We start from the raw sequence: 23337 nt of genomic DNA on the forward strand, positions 1-23337 counted from the left end.
GGCATAATTTGGCACATGAGACGTGTGTGACTCATCTTGGCAGGTACCTTTTTAGAGAACTAAACCCTTTCTTTTGGGAAAAAACTCTTGGGTTATGAAACAGTGCAAAAACAAATAAACATCCTTGAGTTTAAAACATCAGGCTTGAAGGTATTTAGGCCTGTAAATGACCTGTTTTACAGAAGTACTGGCCAGTTGTGGCTTTCACAAAAAGTGAACAGAAATTCTGGAGCCCAGAAGTTCCTAGAATTGGTGCATTTGCTCAGGCATAAGCACAAACCAAGGTCAGATCTCTGTTTTCTAGAGAAGGTGAATGAAATATAATTACGTTATATTATGCCTTATATTCCACTTTTGAGACTAATAACCTGTGAGATCCTTTTATAACCACTTAAAAAAGTTCTTATGTTCCCTGATCTGTTTTTTCTCCCAGATTCCCAACCTCTCAGTTGCCAAAATCCTCCACCACACGTGATGGTGTGATGGGAAATGTAGAAAAATGTAAGAAAAGGCAAAAATTAGGGGGAAAGGAGTCCTTCAAGTAGCAGCTGATTTGCTTTGGGATGTTCCCATCCCTGTTTTTTCCTTTTCCTCCTCCTCTCCCCTATCCACATCGTGGCTGTGCTTTAGGAGATGGAGGAGGCTCATGGTAATTGGTTAATCAGCTATTTTCAATTCAATTCCTGGCTGTACTTACCATGGAAAATTAACAGTCCTTGCGGATAAATATGACCCCCTACTCCTGGATTAATTTGATTATGCAAGAATCTCAGTTTTCATTTAAAAATAATAACTTTCTGGCTGCTCTAATAAAACAAGTTTGGATATGTAATCTAAATATTCCCTAATGGCTTAAAAAAATCAAAAGACAAATATGAACAACATATGAATCTCTTGTTAATAGAATTTAGATGTTCTCAAGTCTTTGCTGTGATTGCTAGAGATTGAATATTTTGAGACCAGAAAATTCCTGATTTTCATTCGCTGCTGGATCAGCAGTCTCTGAAAGTCAAACCTTTTTTAAGAATCTTCATTTGGATCCACAAAAAGAGAAATGATGTTCATTGAATGGCTGGGGGTATCTTAACCCTGAGTTCTTTAAATTTCCCTGGGCTTGTAAATCTTGTTGGAACCCAAGTCAGACTGGTTTGAAAGGAAATATTTTTTTTACAGAACTTTCCCATTGGAACATATTTCATTGCTAAATTTGTCTATTAGGAGTGTGGTACCATCAACCCATGAAACTGGGAGGATAAATGAAATGTATCCTAACAAATTAAAATGTGCCAGAGAACAGGTCCAGGCATTGGAACTCGATTGCCCACTGATAAATTGCTGGGATGGGATCAAACATGATTCCATCTGGGCTAATTGACTCTTGGATAGTTTGTAGATAAGACTTGTCTGCTTGAGTGGTTCACTGGTACCGACTCAGGGTGAGGGCAGGGAGATGGTTCTGCTCAGCCTCATGAAACCCCACCTGCAGAGCCGCCTCCAGCCCTGGCATCCAACAGGAGAAGGATGTGGAGGTGCTGGAACAAGTCCAGAGGAGCCACAGAGATGTTCCAAGGGCTGGAGCCCCTCTGCTCTGGAGCCAGGCTGGGATAGCTGGGGGTGTTCACCTGGAGAAGAGAAGGATCCATGGAGAGCTCAGAGCCCCTTCCAGAGCCTAAAGAGGCTCCAGGAGAGCTGGAGAGGGACTGGGGACAAGGGATGGAGGGACAGGACACAGGGAATGGCTTCCCACTGCCAGAGGGCAGGGATAGATGGGACTTTGGGAAAGAATTGCTGGCTGTGAGGGTGGGGAGGCTGGCACAGGTTTCCCAGAGAAGCCGTGGCTGCCCCTGGATCCCTGGAAGTGTTCAAGGCCAGGCTGGATAAAGCTTGGATCAACCTGGGATAATGGAAGGTGTCCCTCCCCCTGGCAGGGCGTTGGATTTTTTAGCTGGATGGATGGTCTTTAAGATTCCTTCCCAAACCGTTCCATGATTCTGTGATGATCCATGTATGGACAGAACTTCAGTCAGTGACCCTTTAGCCAAGGGCTGCTGTGGGACCACATTAGAAAGTCTCCAGTGATAGATGCAAAAACCAAGTAATGCCTAAGAAATATTGAGGACCTGTTTAGCAACTTTTGATTATCTTCCCATGTATTTTGAATCCTTGAAGGATTATTTCTGTTAAAATCCAGAGAATCTAAGGAGCGCAAGGCAGGCACAGCACCTGTCTGAAGCAGACTTTGCCTGAAGCTGACGTTGAATGTCAAGTCCTCCAGGGTCTGTGTTGCTTTCAGCTCCTACTGGTTCTGTTCAGCAGGGAGCAAAGTGTGCCACAGGGATCTCTCAGAGTTAGTTTGGAAAATTTAGAGTTTTGGCTGGTGATGTAGCAGCACTTGGAAGTTTTGAGAGGTTGCTGTTAATGAATTTATGCTCGTGAAAATTTTGACTGCGTGAATATCAATATAATAAAAGTAAGAATCTATTTTTTAACTTTTCTTGGGAACCCTGAGGATCAAGGAGATTAAAAAAAAAAAAAAAAAAAAATTCCCTGGAAATGTTCCAGGCCAGCTTGGATAGGGCTTGGAGCAGCCTGGGATAGGGGCAGGTGTCCCTGCCCATGGCAGGGGGTGGAATGGGATGGGCTTTAAGGTCCCTTCCAACCAAACCGTTCTGGGATTTGATGATCCATGTCCTTCTAATTCAGCTTTTCATTCATGGATTAACTCCGTGAACCGGCAGTATTTGGTTGGATGTGCTGTTTTCAGCCTCAGGAAGCTGAAATGAACTCACATCCAGTCCAGTGCTCACTGGAAATCTCTCCATGGTTCTCTAACAGCAGATTTTATCCTACTTACTGCAGTCTCTTGTCTCTGGAATGACAATGAAGTTGGAAAAGTCATTTATTCTTTCTTTTGGCAAGCTGCAGGGATAGTCTCATTTATTTTATTTTTTTTTTCTAATTCCATGAGGCTAAAGTATTCCTGGTTTTCTGGAGTTAGTCAATCCAGTTTGTAAGTGAGAATTAAAATATTTTCACATGGAAAACTGTTCAGTAAAAAGCCCCAAACTGGGACATTGTTTAGTTCTCCTTGGGGAGAATTGTTGTTACTTATACATTGTTATTTAGGTGTTGTTACTTTCCTCCTAAGGTTGATTGTGTATTTTGTTAAGGTCCTTTTAAATTTGAGGGTTTTTTGGTTTAATTTTTTACTATTTAATACATCTGTACAGGAAATATTGGAAAAAATAGTGAGCCAAAGTATGAATGACAAGAAAATGAATCATTTTATCTGGCTGAGATCTTCGAAATTAAAGTGTGAAGACATTGGGAGACAACTTGAGAACTCTAAAAATATTACTTTCATTCAAGCCCGTCTCACCTCTGAAAGTTTAATTTTAATTTTAATATATTGAAAGCCCGGCCATTTGAAATGATAACTGCTTCATACATCATGGATGTCACTCACTCTGTAAATGAAGGCAGCTATCAGGGCGAGGGCAGGGTTAGTTTATTTGATCTTACAAGATGTTCCCTAATTTTTCTGACTGTTCACTCCTCTCCCGTGGCTGTAGATCATGTTGGGAATACCAGCTACAGCTAACGAGGTTGAAATCTTGGTCATGTTACTCCCACTCCGGAGCTTGCCAACAATTTTCCTTCCCAAAGCCCCTCTCTGGAGGCACAGGACATTCAATTTTCCTAAATGCCACCGACTGACTTGTGGCACCTCTTGCTCCACTTGCAGATAACCCTGATTTTCCCTTCCCGCTGATTGTTGGTAAATGTTGGCTGCCAGCTGGGATTAGGAATGTGCCTCCCTGCTAATGAGAAATATTCTTTCCAGAGAACTCACAAGCCAGCCCACATTCCTTATCTGACCTGGTTTATTCCTCACTTTCATCAGGACTAAAGGAATTAGAATAATGCAATTTCTCCCTGGGAAATACTTTGTGAACAGAAAGTTGTGTTTTGAATTCACGCAGTTTCATTTCTTGCCGCCGCTGTTTAAGATGTGCCTTAAAATGTAGCAAAAAATGAATGTAGGGATGGCAGTGAAAAGGTTTTGAACTACAAGAGGGCAGGGTTGGATGGGATATTGGGAAGGAATCGTTCCCTGTGAGGGTGGGGATGCCCTGGCACAGGTTTACCAAAGAAGCTGTGGCTGCCCCTGGATCCCTGGAAGTGTCCAAGGCCAGGCTGGATGAGGCTTGGATCAGCTTGGGATAGTAGAAGATGTCCCTGCTCATGGGAGTTGTTCAGGTTTCACTGGATCTGTGAGAAACAAACAACTGATTTTATTTGAAGCAAATATTCTATCACATTTTAACTTTTTTTTTTTTTTTTTTCCCCTCTTCTAGATAAACATCATGTCAATGGGAACAGAATGGTTGAACCTTTCCCAGAGGGAACACAGATGGCTCTGTTTGGTAAGGCATCAGTTTGAAAATAAAAGCTCAAAGCTCTGTGGTGTTTCTGCATTCCAAATTTCTTAATTTCAGCCTGACTTCTTTGAGTTTCAGAATCAAGGCCATTTTCCATCTCCTGCCATTTTCCAATCACTGACACCAGCTAAAGCCACTGGGCATTTTGGGACATGGCCTTTATATGTCATTTCCATATAAAGAAATACACTAAAAAATGTTTTTTTGCTTAGTTATACAAACAGAAAATGTAAATCCTGTATTTTGTTCCCTAAAAATTCCAAAATAATAGCTTTTTTATGTGTGACATTTAAGATAATTTATTAGTTTCAACAAAATTCTGAAGATGATCCATGATTCTCCACACTTTAAACCATGCAAGGAGCTCCAGGTGTTTGAGTCCTCCTGGACTTGGAGGGTTGTTATCATTTACATGCCCCAAAACAAACCTGCTGGTTTCTGCCTGACTTTGTGAATAGTCTTGTGGAATTCCTGTTGGGAGCCATCAGAGCTGGAAAAGTGGCCAGCTGAAAAGGAGAAGAAATTTAATTTCTCTGTATCTGTCTCTTTTTCTATGAAAATGTCGTTCTTTGAGCCCAATTTGAAGACTTGAAAAGGTGTTTGTCCAGAGAAAATAATTACTTCTGAAAGTAAAAAAAGCATCCTAAAATGGATCAAAATCACCCTTTTCCAACCAAAATCTGGACTTTTCCCAAATCTGGGAATTGTCAGACCTCGCATTTTGGGATGTGCTGATGTTAGTCCTTAAGGCAAACCTTTGGGATTTACTGGGAGGCAAAAAGTTGATTTCTGTGGCAATTATAATTAAAATTTATTGCTATAGAGAATGAAAAATTTCCTAGTGCTGTTTTGATACGACTGAGTTGTTTACAAAGGATGTATTTCGTTATTAGCATGTGCAGGATGGCCCAAAGTGCCTTAGGAAATGTATTATATTCTATTAAATGTTTCTCTATCTGTGATGCTGAAGTAAATATTAAATCCTTGATGCACATTAATTTAATACTCCAAAAATGATCTTTTCAATTGAGGATGACAAAAAATCTTGCTGAGCATCATCTTTCCTGTGGAATTAATGTTGGTGTAGTTTTGTGGTTGAAGAGAAATGGTTTGTGGGTGTCGCCCTTCAGTTTCCAACAACGTTTATTCAACTTCTCTTCAGAGTTCCTCCAATCCAGTGTTGCCTTTCTGTCAGTGTCTCCTTCTCTGTGGATTTTTGGGAACATAAACAAATTCTGGAATGAGTGATTGTTTTTTAGTTTTCTTTTGGAGCAAGTGGAAAATGATTTTAACCTTTTAAACTCCAGGGCTGAGATGGATTTAGAGATTCTTTGAATTTCTTACAGCATGAAAGGTCAGAGGGTTCTGGTACAGTCTGATATTGATGCAGTCTGTGCTGTTTAGATTGTTTTTTTTTTTTAAAAAGCTCCTTTTTTTTTTTTTTTTTTTTTTTTTTTTAATTATTATTTTTTGTGTCATGATCAGATCAGATTTCCAGTATTTGTGATGGGCATTGATTCTATCTTTATACAAAATCTATAAAAAATCACAGAAAGCAACAGAATTTAATTGAAAAACTGCGAAATCTTATTAAACAGCACACTTTGAAGCAACTCTGCAACATTCCTATCAAGCCTGGAAACTTCCATTCTTTTTCAATTGCCCTAGATTTTCCACAAGGCTGTGATTGCAAGTGTTGGGCTTAAGTGGTGAAAGCTCAGGCTGGTGCCATCTGTGCTGCGAAGGAACAGAAAACCTCCACATCCCGATTTTTGCTATTAGACCTGCACTGGAATACTGCACAACCATGACTCTGACGATAATCCCTGGCTCTTGTTGGCATCCCAATCTGATGGGTAGGGATGGGAAAAGGGAGATGAAGTTCATTTTTCTCCCTCCAACCCATGTGAATGGGAATAACAGGGCACGTTGGATGGGGATTGGAGCAACCTGGAATGGTGGGAATGTGTCCCTGCCCATGGAACTGGATGAGCTTTAAGGTGCCTTCCGAACAAAACCATTCCATGATTCTCTGATTCTAAACCAAGCACTAGAAGAAGGAAACTATCAGTTAGGAATTCCTCTCCTGGGATTATTACTCATTCTATCCATTTGTGATCCTGTTAACAATAAGTTCCTTGTATTTTGGGACTCTGTACACTCAGGACAGAGCCTGAGCCAGTTAAATTTTTGACTCCACCTCACCAAGACAGGATTTTCACACTCCCCTTCCAGAAAGATCCTTTAATACTTTACTTGGGATTCATAGGGACGCAGTAGTTATTTAGAAGAGATCCTTCTTCCTGCCTAGAGAGGGTGTGGATTCTCCCTCACTGAGGTATTCCAGACCCATCTGGACACAATCCTGTGCCCTGTGCTCTGGGATGACCCTGCTGGAGCAGGGAGTTGGACCACATGACCCCACTGTGCTCCCCTCCAACCTGACCCATCCTCTGACTGCTTAAAAAGATTCGCAAAATCCAAAGGTTGGCTGTGTAGAGGCAGCCAATTTGCAGTGAATTTTCCTCCTGCTTGGATAGTTTTAGATGCACCAATAAACCAGCGGAATAAAATATAATGCAGGGTTGTAAACACTGAGCCTTCCACCTGCTGAAAAATGCATTTGGGTTTCATTCCACAGCTCCCTCCCCTGCAAAACCTCCTCAAGATGCTCTTCTTAATGGTGCTTTATTTATTTGATGGTGTGACTGCTTGTTTGGATCAAGGGACAGGGTGAATGTACTCAGGTGTTGTTCCTGCAGCTTTCCCATCGATAGCAGAACCTCACAGATTTCAAAGGATGATTTAAATGATCTTGAGACTCTCCTGTTGTCTGTTCAGCATCACTCAGCTGCTGGAGGTGCACCTTTTGTTCACTAGGATAAAGAAACGTGTCCTTGTTTCTACGGTGGGGAAAAAAAGCCACATTTTGAGAGGGAGGGTGATTCTTCAGTGGAAATCTTTTAACGCTCCCCATCCTGTGACCTCGTAATGCAGCTCCCAGCTAAGATTAAAGCACCAAGGGAACATGATGTGCACAGGCACAGCCTCACTGGAGACACTGGAATGCTGTGTCAAAAATTCCCTGAAGTCTATTCCCAAATTCTGTGGCTGCTGCCCAGAGAAGCTGTGGGCTCCCCATCCCTGGAGGTGCTCAAGTCCAGGCTGGATGGGGCTTGGAGCTGCCTGGGATAGTGGCAGGGATTGGAACTGGGTGATTTTCAAGGTCCCTTCCAACCCAAACCATTCTGGGGTTCTGTGTTTCCATGGAACAAGTGAAACTCGGTGTTATGTGTTTGTGTTATGAATGATAAAGTAAAAGCCCTTCAATAAATGCCTGTCCAGAAAGTTTTTTTGGAAGTTTTATGGCCAGGGTATATTCACTTAAAAGTGCTTTGTCTTAAGAGACTGACGCCAAAGCTAATCAAATCTGAAAACTGAATATATATAAGGGGGGTTGATAATATTGTGAAAAGAAGTTAAGGGTCTAAATTTAACTTATTTACCAGGGATAAAAAAACCCCAAATGCCTGAAAGCTGCAAAACCTTAACGACTTCAAGAAATTAATATTTTCATGAGCACCATTGTAACTCTTGCGTATTTTGAACACATTTAAATGCAGTTTTGCATTATCATAACATCATGGAAAAGTTTGGGCTAGAAGGGACCTTAAAGATCACCTTGTTGCAACCCCCTGCCATGGGCAGGCAAATTATGCTCAGACATGTTTCTGATCAGGTTTCTGTTGAATTTTAAGCACTCCTTTTCCTCATCAACTGCTGCTGGTGCAAGACTCCAGTTTATCCCAGAGCACCTCCATATTCCCTGAGATTTCTGTGTCACCTGATTCCTCCAAGAGGAGGCATCGTGCATATGGTGTGTGCATGGAAGGGCTCTTATTTACCTCCAGTGAAATCTGGCAATAGTTCAGATTCGTAATTACAACACTTCTAAAATGCAGGAGCACATTGAGCTGTATTTGCCTGACATAGACTGGCTTGTAATGGGGTAATTGGTTTCTTGATGTAAACAAAGCGCAGACAGAAATAGGATGTTAAGGAACTGATAAGGTCTAATTATGGATATTTCAGAGCTGGCAGACGGATCCAGGCCTGGTCACCTTCTGCTCTGCTCTTATTAGACAGCAGCACATTCCAGTCGTTCCATGGAGCTGTGTTGTTATTGTGTTTTGCCTGAGTTATTGTGTCCTGTCACAATTGCATTCCTGCTGCTTCCGAAGGTTATTTAAAAATTGAACCAGGATCCACCAGGATTGTTCAGTGAGGACTCTCAGCCTGTTCCTGAGGCTTCTTCAGCTGCTTCTGCAGCACGTGGGTGTGGGGCCCTTGGAAAACTGAGCTCCTCCAACACACCCTGCTCTTGGGAGCTTCAACTCCTTCCCATAAAGATTGGATGGGGCTTGGAGCAACCTGGGATAGTGGAAGTGTCCCTGCTCATGACAGGGAGTGGAACAGGATGAGCTTCAATGTCCCTCCGACCCAAACCATTCTGTTTCTGTGGATAAAGGCCTCACTAGGGCAACTTCTCAACTAACAGAAAATTATTTCCCTTCGAGATGAGTTCAAGAATGGATAAGTCCATGCAGAGTTTCTTTTCATCCCCCCTGGAACAGCTGCTGGTGGCTGTGTCAAAGAAGAGCCAGTGTTAGGAAGTCTTTTGCTCCAGCTGAGTTTCCAGTGACTATTTTTCACCAGGAAAAGAAAATCACAGGGAACAAAGTTTGGCCCCCAAGAGAAATATCTTTTTTTTCTTTTATATTGTAGACAGTAAAAATAGAACAAGCAATTTTTCTCAAAGAAGAAGAAGAAAACTTAAAACAATGCAACACATCAGAAGATGTTTTATCTCCATCTGAAGCAAATATAAGACTTGATGGTGTTGAAATAGGCGTGTTTGCTCTGACCCAAATGGAGGAGAAACATCCACAGCAATATCATCACATGGTGCAAGGATCACGTTGTGGAAGAATTAAGAGCCAGAGGGAATGTACTGCAGAAAATGTTCATGTCTCTTGTGCTAATTCTCTTTCAGAGTGTGGAAAAGTGAAGGAGATGTATTAATTGGCTTTGCAGAGTTCTGAGGCATTAATGCTGTCCTGTTTTCACACAGTGGGGGAAAAATGGACAGAGTTTGTCTGCAGTTCTGGAATGAGAGAAAAAGCCTGGGAAGTCAAGGCATAAAAAAAGGGAATGGCCTAAAGGGAGGCTGCTCTGTCCCTAAACCAAATCATGTTCCCATTCTTACCTTTGCAGTGTGTTTATTACAGAAATCTACCCTTAGTTCCTGTTTTCCTTTTTCCTCTCTTCCAGACACTGATTTTGTCTTTTGGTTGCCTCTTCCAGAGGACTGAAACAGCCCAGTTCCCAGCCCCTGCTGTGTGCTCCTGGGTTGTCATTACTGCAGCTACTGCCCAAACATGGAATCATGGAATGGTTTGGGTGGGAAGGGACCTTAAAGATCATCCAGTCTCACCCCCTGCCATGGGCAGGGACACCTCCCACTATCCCACGTTGCTCTGTCCAGCCTGGCCTTGGACACTTCCAGGGTTTCAGAGGTGGCCACAGCTTCTCTGGGCAACCTCAGGTCCTTACCACCCTCACAGCCAGGAATTCTTTCTCAATATCCCATCTATCCCAGCCCTCTGGCAGTGGGAAGCCATTCCCTGTGTCCTGTCCCTCTGTCCCTTGTCCCAAGCCCCTCTCCAGCTCTCCTGGAGCCCCTTTAGGCTGTGGAAGGGGCTCTGAGCTCTCCCTGGATCCTTCTCCTGGTGAGCACCCTCCATCTCTCCCAGCTTGGCTCCAGGGGCTCCAGCCCTTGGAACATCTCCGTGGCCTCCTCTGGACTTGTTTCAGCAGATCCATGTCCTTCTGCTGTTGGATCCCAGGGCTGGAGGCAGCTCTGCAGGTGGAGTCTCACCTGGACAGGGCAGAATCCCCCCTCCCCTGCTGCCCCTACGTGGGGATCAGCCCAGGGGGAGTTCTGGGCTCCAAAATACTCATGGTCAGGCTGTGTCCAGCTTTTTCTTCACCACCATCCCCAAATCCTTCTCCTCAGATCATCTTCTTCCTCCCAGCCCTGCCTGAAGTGAGATGCTGTGGTTTGCTGGTCAAACCTCCAGAGTGTTGTGTTTTTTTTTAAGTCACTGCCAGGGAATATTCTCTATTCAGATTTTAAAGCCTATGCAGAAAAGCCCTGTACTGAAAATCTTCCCCTAAACCTGTTGTAAAATGAGGCGATAAACACAGAAAAAAAATTCCATAATTCTGGGACCTTTTGAAATAAAAATTCTTTTCTGAAAAGAACCCCTCAGTTTCTCTTGTCCTGTGGAATATCCGGGGCATTGTTCTTTAAATGCTGCTGCTCTGATTTGATGGAATTGTGCATCAGCTTTGTGGGAATATAAATGGGCAGGGCACTGGGCAAGGAGACCCTGATAAAAACAAAATGCTACAGTTCTGCTTGGTCCCCACCAAGGACATTTCCTGACATTTATAAACACTAATAAGGGACAATAAAATATCCTTAACACAAAGTGAAAGCTGTCCTTGATGAGCAGAACCCTTCAGAACATTCTTTGCTTTCAAAGGATGCCACATCTCTTTTTCCTTCAGAAAACAAAAGTAATGTGGCCTTCAAACACAATCTCTGTGCTTCTCCATCAGGGAGTTTTAAATGTTAATTTAGGTTTCTTGAGGTAATGAAGAATTCGGCTTTGTGTGGATTTCTGCTTAGAGTGGCTATTGCACATTAGGAAAGATCTGGGGGTTTTTAAAAGTCGGACTGAAGCTTTTAAATCAGCATCATTCACCTTAAAACAACCTTTTCATTATGTTTTGGGGGTATTGCCAGAGAAAGGAGTAGAAGAGACACAGTTAATTTTCATGACTTCTGAGATAGGGCTAGGGGATCTCCAATAGCAGGAATTGTCTTGAAGCTTATTATTTTTCTATTTATCTATATAAAAAGTTAAAACCATTTTATTTATTTATGGATTTTTAATATTTTATTTTATCGATTTATTGTTTTATTTTCCATGCAAAAGAGGCAGCACGAGCACCTTGAGCAATGGCAAAAAAGCCTTGCAGAGAAGTAATTCCTTGCCTGTGATAAATAGGAGTATATCAATGAGCAGGAGGAACATATGCTTGGCATCATTCTGAGTTGGTTTAAGTTGGAAATAGAAGTAAATTATCCTGTTAATGACTGGAGGCCGCCCTGATCAGATTGATGCTGCTTTGCAGGAGATATATTTGTGTGTGTGTTTGTTTATCTGCTGGGATGGGCACATTTACCATCAGATTTATCCTTGGATTCCTGCTAATAAAGAACAGAGACTGGTGACATGGAATAAAACACATGGAGTGCTGATGATTTATTCTGTTCAGCCATGAAAAAGATATGTAAGAGGGTTTTTGGAGGGGGAAAATGGTGCTGTTTTGATCATTTTAGATATACTGTGACATCCACAAAGCGTTGTCAGTATATCCTAATGGATTTATATTCACAAGGCTGCTGGCACTGCCTGGAAATTTTAGATCTGGGCAAGTGAGACTGAGCAAAGAGGGTCCTATATTAAAAAATATGGATTACTTAGTATTGGGTTATTTAGCTTGGGAGAATTCAGAGTGATTTTCTTGATTTTCAGGAGGTTTTTCTCACCTGATGAAGTTGTTGAAAAAAATATATCATTAGATAACCTTGCTTCAGATCAAAGATACAAAAATCTTCACCAACTTTTAAAATACTGGCTCAGAGATACTCCTGAAACATGGAGGGCTCAATTGGAATAGAATCCCAGAATTCCAGAATAGTTTGGTTTGGAAGGGACCTTGAAGGTGATCTCATTCCATTGGAACTGCATCTCCAGTGACATGGGAGCTCAGGCACCTTTTGTGAACACAAATTGTGGAGATTTAAGTGCAGCTGTTCCATGTTTGCCTGAGGTTGGATGGGAAGAAATTGCTCCTAGAATTGCTTGGAGAGTCCTTTATGCCCCAGTACATATTTATATAAAAATATTTATGTTAATAAACATTTATATATAATGTGTTTTTATGTATTAATGGCACATTTTTATTTTTTTTATTTCGGGTAATGCTCATATTAGATTATTTTCAGTGGCAGTTGATGCTGGCTGGTACAGGCTCTGCTTTTCCTGGGTGACACAAGTCTTTTGTCTGTAGAAAAGGGTAGAAATCCATCCTTTAAGAGGCTCAAACAGCACCTTATTCCAGATTTTTTCTGGAATATCTGATTTTATTCTCTGTGCTGGACACACTTGGGAAATGAGGGCAAAACCACACATCAGCCTCTGGAAGAAAGAAACAGCACAATCAGTTTTTCAAGCAAGATAAGAACTAATCACAAAAAAGAAAAATTCTGATTTAAGTTGAATGCGAGTAATTCCGAGACAGCCGTAGTTATTTGTTTGTGAGCCAGGAAAAACAGCATGAGATATGTCAGGCTTGGAGATAAAATTTATTGGTGTGTCATTGGCTTAAATCCAACATTATGCTCATAAATAATCTAATCCTGGTGTGACATATTCCTGCTTGAACCTTGACTGAAAATTATTGAGAGTCATGTAATGAATTATGCAGGAGCAGACACGTGCTGGAGTCGAGGGGATGGAGCTGGAGTGGAATGCTGGAATGTGTTTGGAATTAGGGATGGAGAGAGGGCAGGGTGTCCTCCTGGTATCCAAAGGGGTGACATGGAGCCTTGTTTGTCTGATGGTCATCCAGCTTTTTTTGACTCTTGTGGGATGGAAAGTGTGGTGAGCAATGTTGTTGTCACTGTGTCTGTCCCTCACGTGCTGTCAGTCCCTGAATTTACACCAGCTCAGTTCATCCCAAGGCTCCAGACAATCCCTGACTCCAAAATCCAGCTGCACAGCAGGATGGGCTTCACCTGGGTAACTCTGTGGAATTTTCCTGACAAGCCAAGAGAGGACAAATGTAGGGGTTTAGATGTCAGAATGGTGGTGCTCAGACTCACCCAATGGGATGGGGTTTATCCCTGGGGTAGATAAAGAGATTTTTAATTTTGCTTTGTTTTCTGGAGACCAATAAACCCAAGTTCGTTTTACTGCATTAAAGATCTGGGTGTGGTTTTGAGATGTAGAAGGACTTTTTGGTCACTCACATGGTCCCGCTTCACTCCATTGTGTAGTTTGCTGGACACTTCTGTGTGAATCTGGGAGTAATTCATCTGGGGTATCCAGGATAACTTGGACAGCCTGGAGAAGAGAAGGCTCCAGGGAGAGCTCAGAGCCCCTTCCAGGGCCCAAAGGGGCTCCAGGAGAGCTGGAGAGGGACTGGGGACAAGGGACGGAGGGACAGGACACAGGGAATGGCTTCCCACTGCCAGAGGGCAGGGCAAGGTGGGATGTTGGGAAGGAATTCCTGGCTGTGAGGATGGTGAGACCCTGAGGCTTCCCAGAGAAGCTGTGGCCACCTCTGAAACCCTGGAAGTGTCCAAGGCCAGGCTGGATGAGCCTTGCAACACCCTGGGACAGTGGGAGGTGTCCCTGCCCATGGCAGGAGGTGGGACTGGATGATCTTTAAGGTCCCTTCCAACCCAAATCCATCCTTTCATTCTGTGATTAGTCATGAAAAATAATGATTTAAAGACATTTGTGAATCTTTCTCCACTGGACAAATTTTGCAACCTAGGTAAACATTTCAGTAATCGCCCCTGACCTGCCCTTAAGTTGAATGTCCACAAAACTCTCCAAAATTCCAAAAGAGACAAAGTGACTGCTTCCACAATGATGCTGTAAACGAGACAACAACTCATTTTGGATGTGTCTGTGGCTTGGTGTGGGTGTGGGAGATGTGTTTGGGCTCGGGTGGGCTGGATGCAGAGCATGGGATGACCTCTCCCTGCTCCCACCCTGGGGCACCACAGCTCTGTCCCCAACACTGTGGAGTTATCCCAGCCTGCTTGGATAGCTGCAGTTATCCAAACATCTTCCCACAGGGATCTGTGGCTCCCCAAAATCCTGCTCAGAGTTAGAGGGGCTGTTTGGGGCAGCAGGAATGTGCTACTACAGCCCTTCAGCTCAGTCTGGAGAGCACAAGGTGCTTTTTTTTTTTTGGGATGTCTAAGGAAATAGATCTGGAGAGCTGCAGGTCATGGACTTTGCTGTGAGTGATGGCAATTCCTCTGCCGAGCCATTGGTGCCACTCTGCCTCAGTGTTTTTTATAGTTCCTTTATTTCCAACGCTGCGGTCCAGGTTTTTTTGGAAATGATTGTGCTGCACGATGGGTAAATGACTAACCACATTAATATTTGGCCTCTGTCTGCCCCCCTGGATATAAATTAGTTTTTCTCTAACAATCTACTCTGGTATTTTCTTGAGTAATTGTCTTTTAGGTTTTTTTTGGAGATGGGTGGGAAGAGTTATTCTCTTTCTCAAGTGAGGAGTCACCATCATTTCATTGGCTTGCAACAGATGAGAAAATAACTCTTGGAACTTCCATATTTCCATTAAGGACAGCTGTGGTTCAAAATAGATCCATTTGGATGATCTAGGTGCACTTGGAAGGCATTTATTGGCTTGGAAAAGGGTTAAGGAGGACGAAAGGGCTGCTTCTTGAATTGCTTGTTATTTGAATGTAATTATTTTTTTGCTCCTGAGCAATTACAGATTGTAGGTTTAAATAATTGTCAGGGTGCCTACAGCTTTCTATTGTTGTTTGAAATCTAAGGCTATGAATATAATAAGGAATATGAGATTACTTTTGCTGAATGTGGCTATGGCAGTTCATTTAACTCAGCAATAGTCATCAGAAAAAAAGGAAAGAAAAGGCAATTTTTCTATTCCTTGCAGTAAACAAACCTTGTAAACAAGTTATTATTTTCTGCAGCAAGGCCCTAGAAGTGATTCTTATTTTGCTGGTAACAAAACGTGGCTCTTTGCTTTTATAAGAGCGGAATATATTTTGTTTTGCTTCTCTCTATCTCAAGCTCCCCAAGGTGGCTTGGGAGATTAGAGAGATTTTCACAAGACAAGGGTAAGGCTTGGATGTTATTGCAGAGATGGATTTATATGAAATGGATTACACAGCCCTGATGACATCTCTTATTTTCTGTGTACATCAAGTTCTACTTGAGTAGTGGAGCACTAAAGTGTGGCAAATGACCGGGGATGATCTAAAATGAATCTCTGCCAAGTGCTGGAATGCTCAGAGTGAAGGAAGATCACAAAATGATTTGAAAGCCTCAAATCAATGGCTGAACTAAAGATGTGATGCTTTGCAATGAAGCAAATAATCAGCTTGATGATAGGACCGTGTAGTTCTATCTCAATCTCTTCACCATATTATTGTAGCAGCGGTTCTTTTTATCCCTAACAGACCTTGGAAACATAATATATTAAGAAACTGCTCTCTTCTTTAAGGAACAGAGGAGGGTGTCCAGATTGAGGCGTGGTTTGTTCTTTAGTGGCTGAATCCGTGGGCTTTCTGCTGTGCTCATTCAGATTAAGGTGCTGCACCTGGGTTGGGGCTGCCCCCGGGATCAATCCAGGCTGAAGAATGAAAGGATGGGACAGGCCTGGGAGAAGGACTTGAGGGTGCTGGTGGGTGAGAGCTGAACACAACCCAGCCCAGAAACCTCAGTCAGCAGCAGGGGAAGGGGGGATTCTGCCCCTCTGCCCCCCTCAGGTGAGATCCCACCTGCAGAGCTGCCTCCAGCCCTGGGGTCCAATATCAGAGGGATGTGGAGTTGTTGGAGCTAGTCCAGAGGAGGCACCAGGATTATCAGAGGGATGGAGCAACTCTGCTGTGGGAAAGGCTGAGAGGATTTGGATTGTTCAGCCTGGAGAAGAGACACTTTTGAGTGACCTACTTGCCCCTCCCAGTATCTGAAAGGAACCTGCAAGGGAGCTGGAGAGGGACTTTGGAATAAGAGCTGGAGTAACAGGACGAGAAGGAATGGCTCCAAACCAGCAGAGAACAGATTTAAATTAGATATTGGCAAGGAATCCTTCCCCGGGAGGGTGGGGAGGCCCTGCCACAGGGTTGGCCAGAGAAGCTGTGGTTGCCCCTGGATCCCTGGAAGTGTCCAAGGCCAGGCTGGATGGGAGCAACCTGGGATAGTGGAAGGTGTCCCTGTCCATGGCAGGGGGTGGAACAGGACGATCTTTAAGGTCCCATCCAACCCAAACCATTCTATGGTAAGTTTTGATTCCATTTTTAGACAATTCAGGGCTGTGCTAAGAACTCCTGATGCTTTTATTCATCACATTTTCATTGCTCAAATAATTTACTTGTTAAGAGAAATTCGAAGGAGTAAACAAATAGTTCCAGGAATCAGACTTTTGACCATAAACTTTGACATTTTTTTCCATGTCCTTGGGACGCTTCAAGCATCGTATTTGTGGCCAAGAGACATCAGGTTCCTACAGGACTCCTCGAGATGACTCTTTAATGGATTAGACATGAAACAGAAGCAATTTTAATCCCAACACTTTGCACTTAAGGACTGATTGTTCCTGGTTTGTGAATAGCTCTTCTTTCCTGCAGGTCAGATCCATTTGTGGTGTAATATTGCTTTGGATGTCAGTTGTTCATGGAAAATGCTGCTTGTTGATCACAGCCTCGAACATTAAATCAGCTGCATTCCCAAATCCCCAAACATGAAAGAAAACAGGTGTTTATTGGTTTCCCCTTCCTGAATTTTACAGTTTGTGACAGTCCTCTTTGATGTTTATGGAGCGCAGGAATATGAATGACCCTGTAAATAGAAAAAGTCAACTTTTGGGGATGTTGCTGTTTTGTTCTGCGTTTGCACCCAGAACCCAGCACAGTGGAATTCAAATCTGTGGCAAAGGCTTTTTGTGCTGTGGGTTTGAAAATAGCAACACCACTAATGATGGAAATCAGCTTCAGGGAGAAAATCTTTTAGAGTCTGAGTTCAGCCTTGAATTCCCAAAGCCTCCCGCTCATCTTGTTTTTCCCACTGCTCCACCTGTCTAAATATAATGGGATTGATGACTTATACAAAGCCAAGGAGACATATTTTAGTTCATTTTCATGAATGAAACTTAATCTGCTCTATGGACTAGAATGGATCTCAACCTGGTCTAGTGGAAGGGAGGTGGAATAAGATCACTTTTAAGGTCCCTTCCAACCCAGGCCATTCTGGGATCTGTGATGTTTCCATGATCAAAGACCAAATACATTTTTTAGGATGGAAACCTTCAGGAGTAAGACGTTGAGCTGGTTTTTTTTGACAAATTCTTTATTTATTGTTTGACATTTCTGGTTCCTGATCTCTCATACCTGATCTTCAGAGAATCATGAAATATCCTGAATTGGAAGACACCCACCAAGACCACTGATTGAACTCATGGCCTGGCACAGGACACTCAACAATCCCACCCTGTGCCTGAGAGCATTGTCCAAACGCTCCTGGAGCTCTGGCAGCCTCAGAGCCATGATCATTCCCTTGACTCATCCCAAATTTTCCCACTGAAGATAAAAATCAAGCAAAATATGGGAAGGAAAAGGTTTGAAAATACAGAGTTTTATCAAGTGGTGTTTGTCTTACTCGACAGACACAGAGAATCATTAAGGTTGGAAAAGACCTCTCAGATCATCAATTCCAACATTTGAAAGTCACGGGCAAGGACGAAAAAGATTTTAAACAAAGGCCTGTAATTGGGATCCTTTGGTATTTTTCCTAGAGGATTCTTCTTTTTGCTTTGGTACCATTCATACCTCATATGTGGAGTATTTAAATAATATTTAATACGTTACAATTTATATGAGGCCTGATGATTTGCAGTGATTGGAAACAAAGTCTGTATCCCAAGATTAGGGGAAAAGAGAGGGAAGAACTGGGAAGGTTCTTGGCTTTCTTCACCCTCACGAGTTCTACTTCTCTTCCTGAAAAGTGGATTTTTGAGATTCTGATTATTCAGATCCACAGTGAACTTCTGGAGAGTCGAGGTGCCACTCATGGGTGGAAGTTGAGGTGTACCATTGTTCTCCTGGCTCTGCTAGGTTTGGGGAAGTGTCATGGGGACAGGGACATTCTGGGCCAGCTCTCAAAAGTCACAAAGTTTGGCCTCTGCTGCTTTTCCATATTCTCCTTACAGTGTGTGATGAGAACCTTTCAAGTCGCCAGAAATTATTTTTTTGGCTGGGCTGTATCTCCCAGTTTCTGGGAATTAGAGGCAAGTTTTTCAGCAGAGAATTCTGACGATAGAATGTTACTGTGTGGAGTCACCCGAAAGCAGCTCTGTTGTTTTTCAGGATGAAAATTCTTTAAATATTCCTGCTTTTTGGGTGAGAAATTATATGGAGGCATTGAATAAAGCCACCCTGAGAAGTGCTGGGTCTGTCCCTGCTCTCTGCTGGTTAAGCTCAAAATTGCATTGAAATAGGAATATGTGAAAACTTGTGTTCTGCCTGGGAAGTTCAGAGCAACTGTGCTTTAAGCCTTATTAACATTCTGGATATTGGCTTCAGCTTTGTTTGAATCCTGTTGAGTTTGTATTATTTATAACTTGTAACATGCTTTAGGATGGGTTTGATAAACACATTTTGCACTCATTTTCTGTACCTTCCCATTGCTTTTCCCAGTTTGAGTGCTGTTGTCTTCAAGGGTTTTTTTCCAAAGTCATCCTTCTGACACATTTCCCGTGCTGAAAACATGGCAGTTTTTCTCTTGACAGTAAAATATTCCTTCCCTCTGATGATAATCTGCTTTTCCTTTTGCAGTGATCTGTTGTGCAGCTTTTATCCAAACATCCATCCGTACACAAACACGTGCCCACGCCCGCATCCAACGTCAGCAGCCACAGGCAGGAACCAATTTCCTGGGCATTTGTTAATTTGAATGAACATGAGGCTTCTGCTTCTCCTATGGAAAAAAAAAAAAAAAAAAAAGAAAAAAAAAAAAAAAAAAGAGAAGCAAACCCAACAGTTTCCCTGGGAATTCATGCAGTGTGAACAGAACACGTCTTGGCAAAACGGTGAGCCAAGAAATTCCTCTTTAGTTGCTCTGTTAGGCAAACTGCATTTTAAATTTCTTGCCCAGGGCTTTGTTTGACTTGCCCCAGGCAAGCTGTTCAACATATTTATCAACCCTGTTGGAGCATTAGAGCCAATGCTCGTCGAGGAAGATCATCCTCTTAATGCCATCTGTCATCAGCAGTTTTATTTCTTTCAGCTCAACTTGTTCTCTGTTTCACTGGGTTTTTTTTCCCCCTATTCCTCCCAACCATTTCTTAGCTGATTGTTTCCCAGTGATCTCAAATATTCTCTGATTGCTCAGATATTCAGGGGCTGCTGGATGTTAAACCCCTGAGGGTATCAATGGTACAATTTTGTTTTAAATCCTGATTGATAACATTAATCCTGTATGGATCCAGATGGCTGCCAAAGCACCCTACGTATCTCAGTGCTGTGCAAAAGATGAGAGTGCATTTCAATCTGACTCTGGAATTCTTTCCAGATCCTTAACAAGAACTTGAAAAAATTCAGAACAAAGGCTCTTGGGTAGTTTCATGCTGTATTTTTATCTTGAGGACATGGCTTTGATCATTTTAGATTTTCAAGCCCTTAATAAGAGTTGTGTAAGTGTAGAGACAGTATCAAAGTGTTCAACAAAGCTGTATCCACTCACTTCCCAAGCGATTTGAGATTCAGTTTACTCCTGGACTTGTGTCCACAATCAGAGTGGAGACAAAGGGGGTAATGGGAGTATTTCCCTCTAGATAACAAAAGTTGATCTTTTGGGAATCTGGTGTTATGGAGTTACTGGTGCTATGGAGTTATATAAAGTCAAGAAAAATTATTGTAGCCAGGTGGAGATCTGCTGTGTGTAAATTGGACATACTGGATGTTCTCCTGGGTTCCCAAGACATTTTTATCTGATTATCCAAACAGGGAGATCATGGACTCACAGGAGGGTTTGAGTGAGAAAGGACCTTAAAGATCATCCAGTTCCACCCCTGCCATGGGCAGGGACACCTTCCACAGTCCCGGGGTGCTCCAAGCCTCATCCAACCTGGCCTTGGACACTTCCAGGGGCAGCCACAGCTTCTCTGGGAAACCTGTGCCAGGACCTCACTGCCCTCACAAGATAAAATCCCTTCTCAATATCCCATCTATCCCTGCCCTCTGGCAGTGAGAAGCCATTCCTTGTGTCCTGTCCCTCCATCTCTTGTCCCCAGTCCCTCTCCAGCTCTCCTGGAGCCCCTTTAGGCTCTGGAAGGGGCTCTGAGCTCTCCCTGGATCCTTCCCTTCTCCAAGTGAACACACCCAGCTCTCCCAGCCTGGCTCCAGAGGGGCTCCAGCCTTGGGAGCAGCTCTGTGGATTCTTGTGGACTCTCCCCTCAGAGAGACAGATCCTCAGAAATCTGCAGGTTCCAATCACAGCTTCCTTGCCACCTACTTGCCCATGTTTTCTGGGGAGGGAACACAATGGTGCTCACCAAGGTCTCATCCTGACCTTCCACGGTGAAGCCAAGGTCCCCTCTTCAGCCAGAGAAGTTCTAAGAATTAATGGTCTCCACGATTTCAGAGCACAGAGCATCAATATCCCTTTGGCTCCGTGCTCAGAAATATCAGTACTTGGACTGTCTTCAATCAATCAGCTGTACCAACTGCTCTCCACAGTTTTTTAAGGGGGAAAATGCCAATCACACTCTGGCATTTGGCTGAAATGTATGGAATGAGAGTATTATCCTATAGGGATGGAACTCGCCAAGGCTCAATTTTATTCCTTCCAACTGGGGAGGGATAGGGTGGAGGGGGGAAAAAAAATCAAATCAAAATCATTTCAGTTCAAAGCAGCTGAGCATTTCCTTCTCCAGATTTTACAGAGGGAACGAAATCAATCGTATTCAAAACCTGGGCCAAGTGCTGTGCTGGCCAAGGGAAGCAGGATCCTGGCAGCTGTGCCTCCAGCTCCCGGAGATGCTGGCTCGGGCAGGAAGCTCCAAGGTAGCCAGTGGGATGTGCTCTTGGCTGTCCTTTTCTGCCTCAATGTATGGGAGCAGCCTGTGGCTGGATCCTGTGGCATTGGAGCAGCTGGCACAGCCACTGCTCCCAGGGACTCAGAGCAGAGCCTGGCACAGGAGGCTCCTCTGTCTGGAAAGATCCTGTCCTGCTCCTTCCTCTCCTCTGGGCATTGGGAAGAGGTTTCCAGGTTTTTGCTCTTTGTTCTCCTCGGCACTTTTTATTATATTTAAAGCTGACATTTCCACCCTCCCCCCCCTCTACCCCACACACCCCTCCCAGCTGGTGGAATATATTCCGAAATCCTGCTGACAGAAGGAGGAGCAGGATCCGTGTCCTTTGCAGTTCATCTTCCTCGGCGAAGCATTGCTGGCATGGGAACAGCTCCTTAATCTGCTGCATGGAAAAGTGCCTTGGAGTGTGGGTGTAGGGATGGCAGGCGGCGGGCCAGGACAGGCTTGGCATGCCAAGGAAATAAAGCATTCATTCTTCAAAATAAAAAAAAAAAAAAAAGTCTTCTGGATGTCCTGTTGGACTGCTGGGAGGGCTTGGAAATAAAGCTGGCAGGAGGGAAAGGTCGGTGGGGAGTCAGGTGTGTGTGCACCTGATGCCACCAGAGAAGCATATTCCAGAAAGATAAAGGGCAAAAGGCATTGAAAAAATATCCCACAAATGAAAACGTTGTATATGTGTACATTATAAAAAATGAAAATTGGCCAGTATAGGACACAATGCACCCGCTGTGAGTTCCTTTAAATAAATGGAATAAATGGAATGAATGGGAGGCTGAGTGTCCCTGAAGCTTCCACTGAGCTCCAGAGTTAATGGATGTTAATTAGCACAGAATGGGTGCAGCTTGTGAGGCTGGAGTTTAGATCAGGAATACCCTTCTGATGCAAATTTACTGCCTGTGCTCATCTGCATAATGGAATCATAAATAGGAATTTACATCAGGGAATCTTCATGGAGACCGAGGATCATTCAGGTCTGATAGGAACAGGCATTGGAGAAGAGATCAGAACAAAGGTGAGGGAAAGTTTCCTTTGGAGGTCGTGGAGTTCCTTGTGGGACTGGGGAAAAATGTCTGAATAATTTTCAAATAAGTTTTCTAGTCAGATTTTTGGTGCTCTGTGATGACTTCTGTACACAGTACCCAAAGAAAAGGAACTAACAATATTACAAGCTGTGAACATTATTATGAGGATGGATAACTTTGGAATTAGTAATTTTGCCTGGGATTCATCTCTGCAGCACAGAGTTCTACTGAGTGTGTTAGTTTGGTCATTTTTTATGGATGTGGAAGAGAAATAGGCAACTTTCAGACACAAATCACTGTATTTTGGGTGATTTGATTCAACTTTGGTTACAGAAACTCTCAGGGTTTTGTAATGTCTGTGTCTGGAGTAGGGGCTGGTTGCTCCTGCCTTAAAATATGGAAATGGGATGCTCTGGTGAGAGCCACCTGAAGCCCTGGAATCCCCAGTATCAGGAGGATGTGGAGCTGCTGAAGAGAGTCCAGAGGAAGCCAAAGAGATCTTCCAAGGGCTGGAGCTCTGCTGCTCTGGAGCCAGGCTGGGAGAGCTGGGGGTGCTCACCTGGAGAAGGGAAGGATCCAGGGAGAGCTCAGAGCCCCTTCCAGAGCCTAAAGGGGCTCCGGGAGAGCTGGAGAGGGACTGGGGACAAGGGATGGAGGGACAGGACACAGGGAATGGCTTCCCACTGCCAGAGGGCGGGGATGGATGGGATATTGGGAAGGAATTGTTCCTGTGAGGGTGGGGAGGCCCTGGCACAGGTTTCCCAGAGAAGCTGTGGCTGCCCCTGGATCCCTGGAAGTGTCCAAGGCCAGGCTGGATGGGGATTGGAGCACCCTGGGACTGTGGAAGGTGTCCCTGCCCA

At 43.5% G+C, this 23337-nt stretch overlaps 1 protein-coding gene across 1 annotated transcript in view; it reads left to right on the top strand.

The window, feature by feature from the left end:
• MSRA (methionine sulfoxide reductase A) overlaps positions 1-23337 on the top strand; it is a 233946-nt gene that overhangs the window by 78306 nt on the left and 132303 nt on the right. The window contains exon 2 of the mRNA XM_066314612.1: positions 4359-4427. Coding sequence (XP_066170709.1) covers positions 4359-4427 — 69 coding nt within the window. The remainder of the gene's footprint in view (positions 1-4358; positions 4428-23337) is intronic.

Source organism: Sylvia atricapilla, chromosome 3, assembly GCF_009819655.1.
Source record: "Sylvia atricapilla isolate bSylAtr1 chromosome 3, bSylAtr1.pri, whole genome shotgun sequence".
Taxonomy (NCBI): Eukaryota; Metazoa; Chordata; class Aves; order Passeriformes; family Sylviidae; genus Sylvia; species Sylvia atricapilla.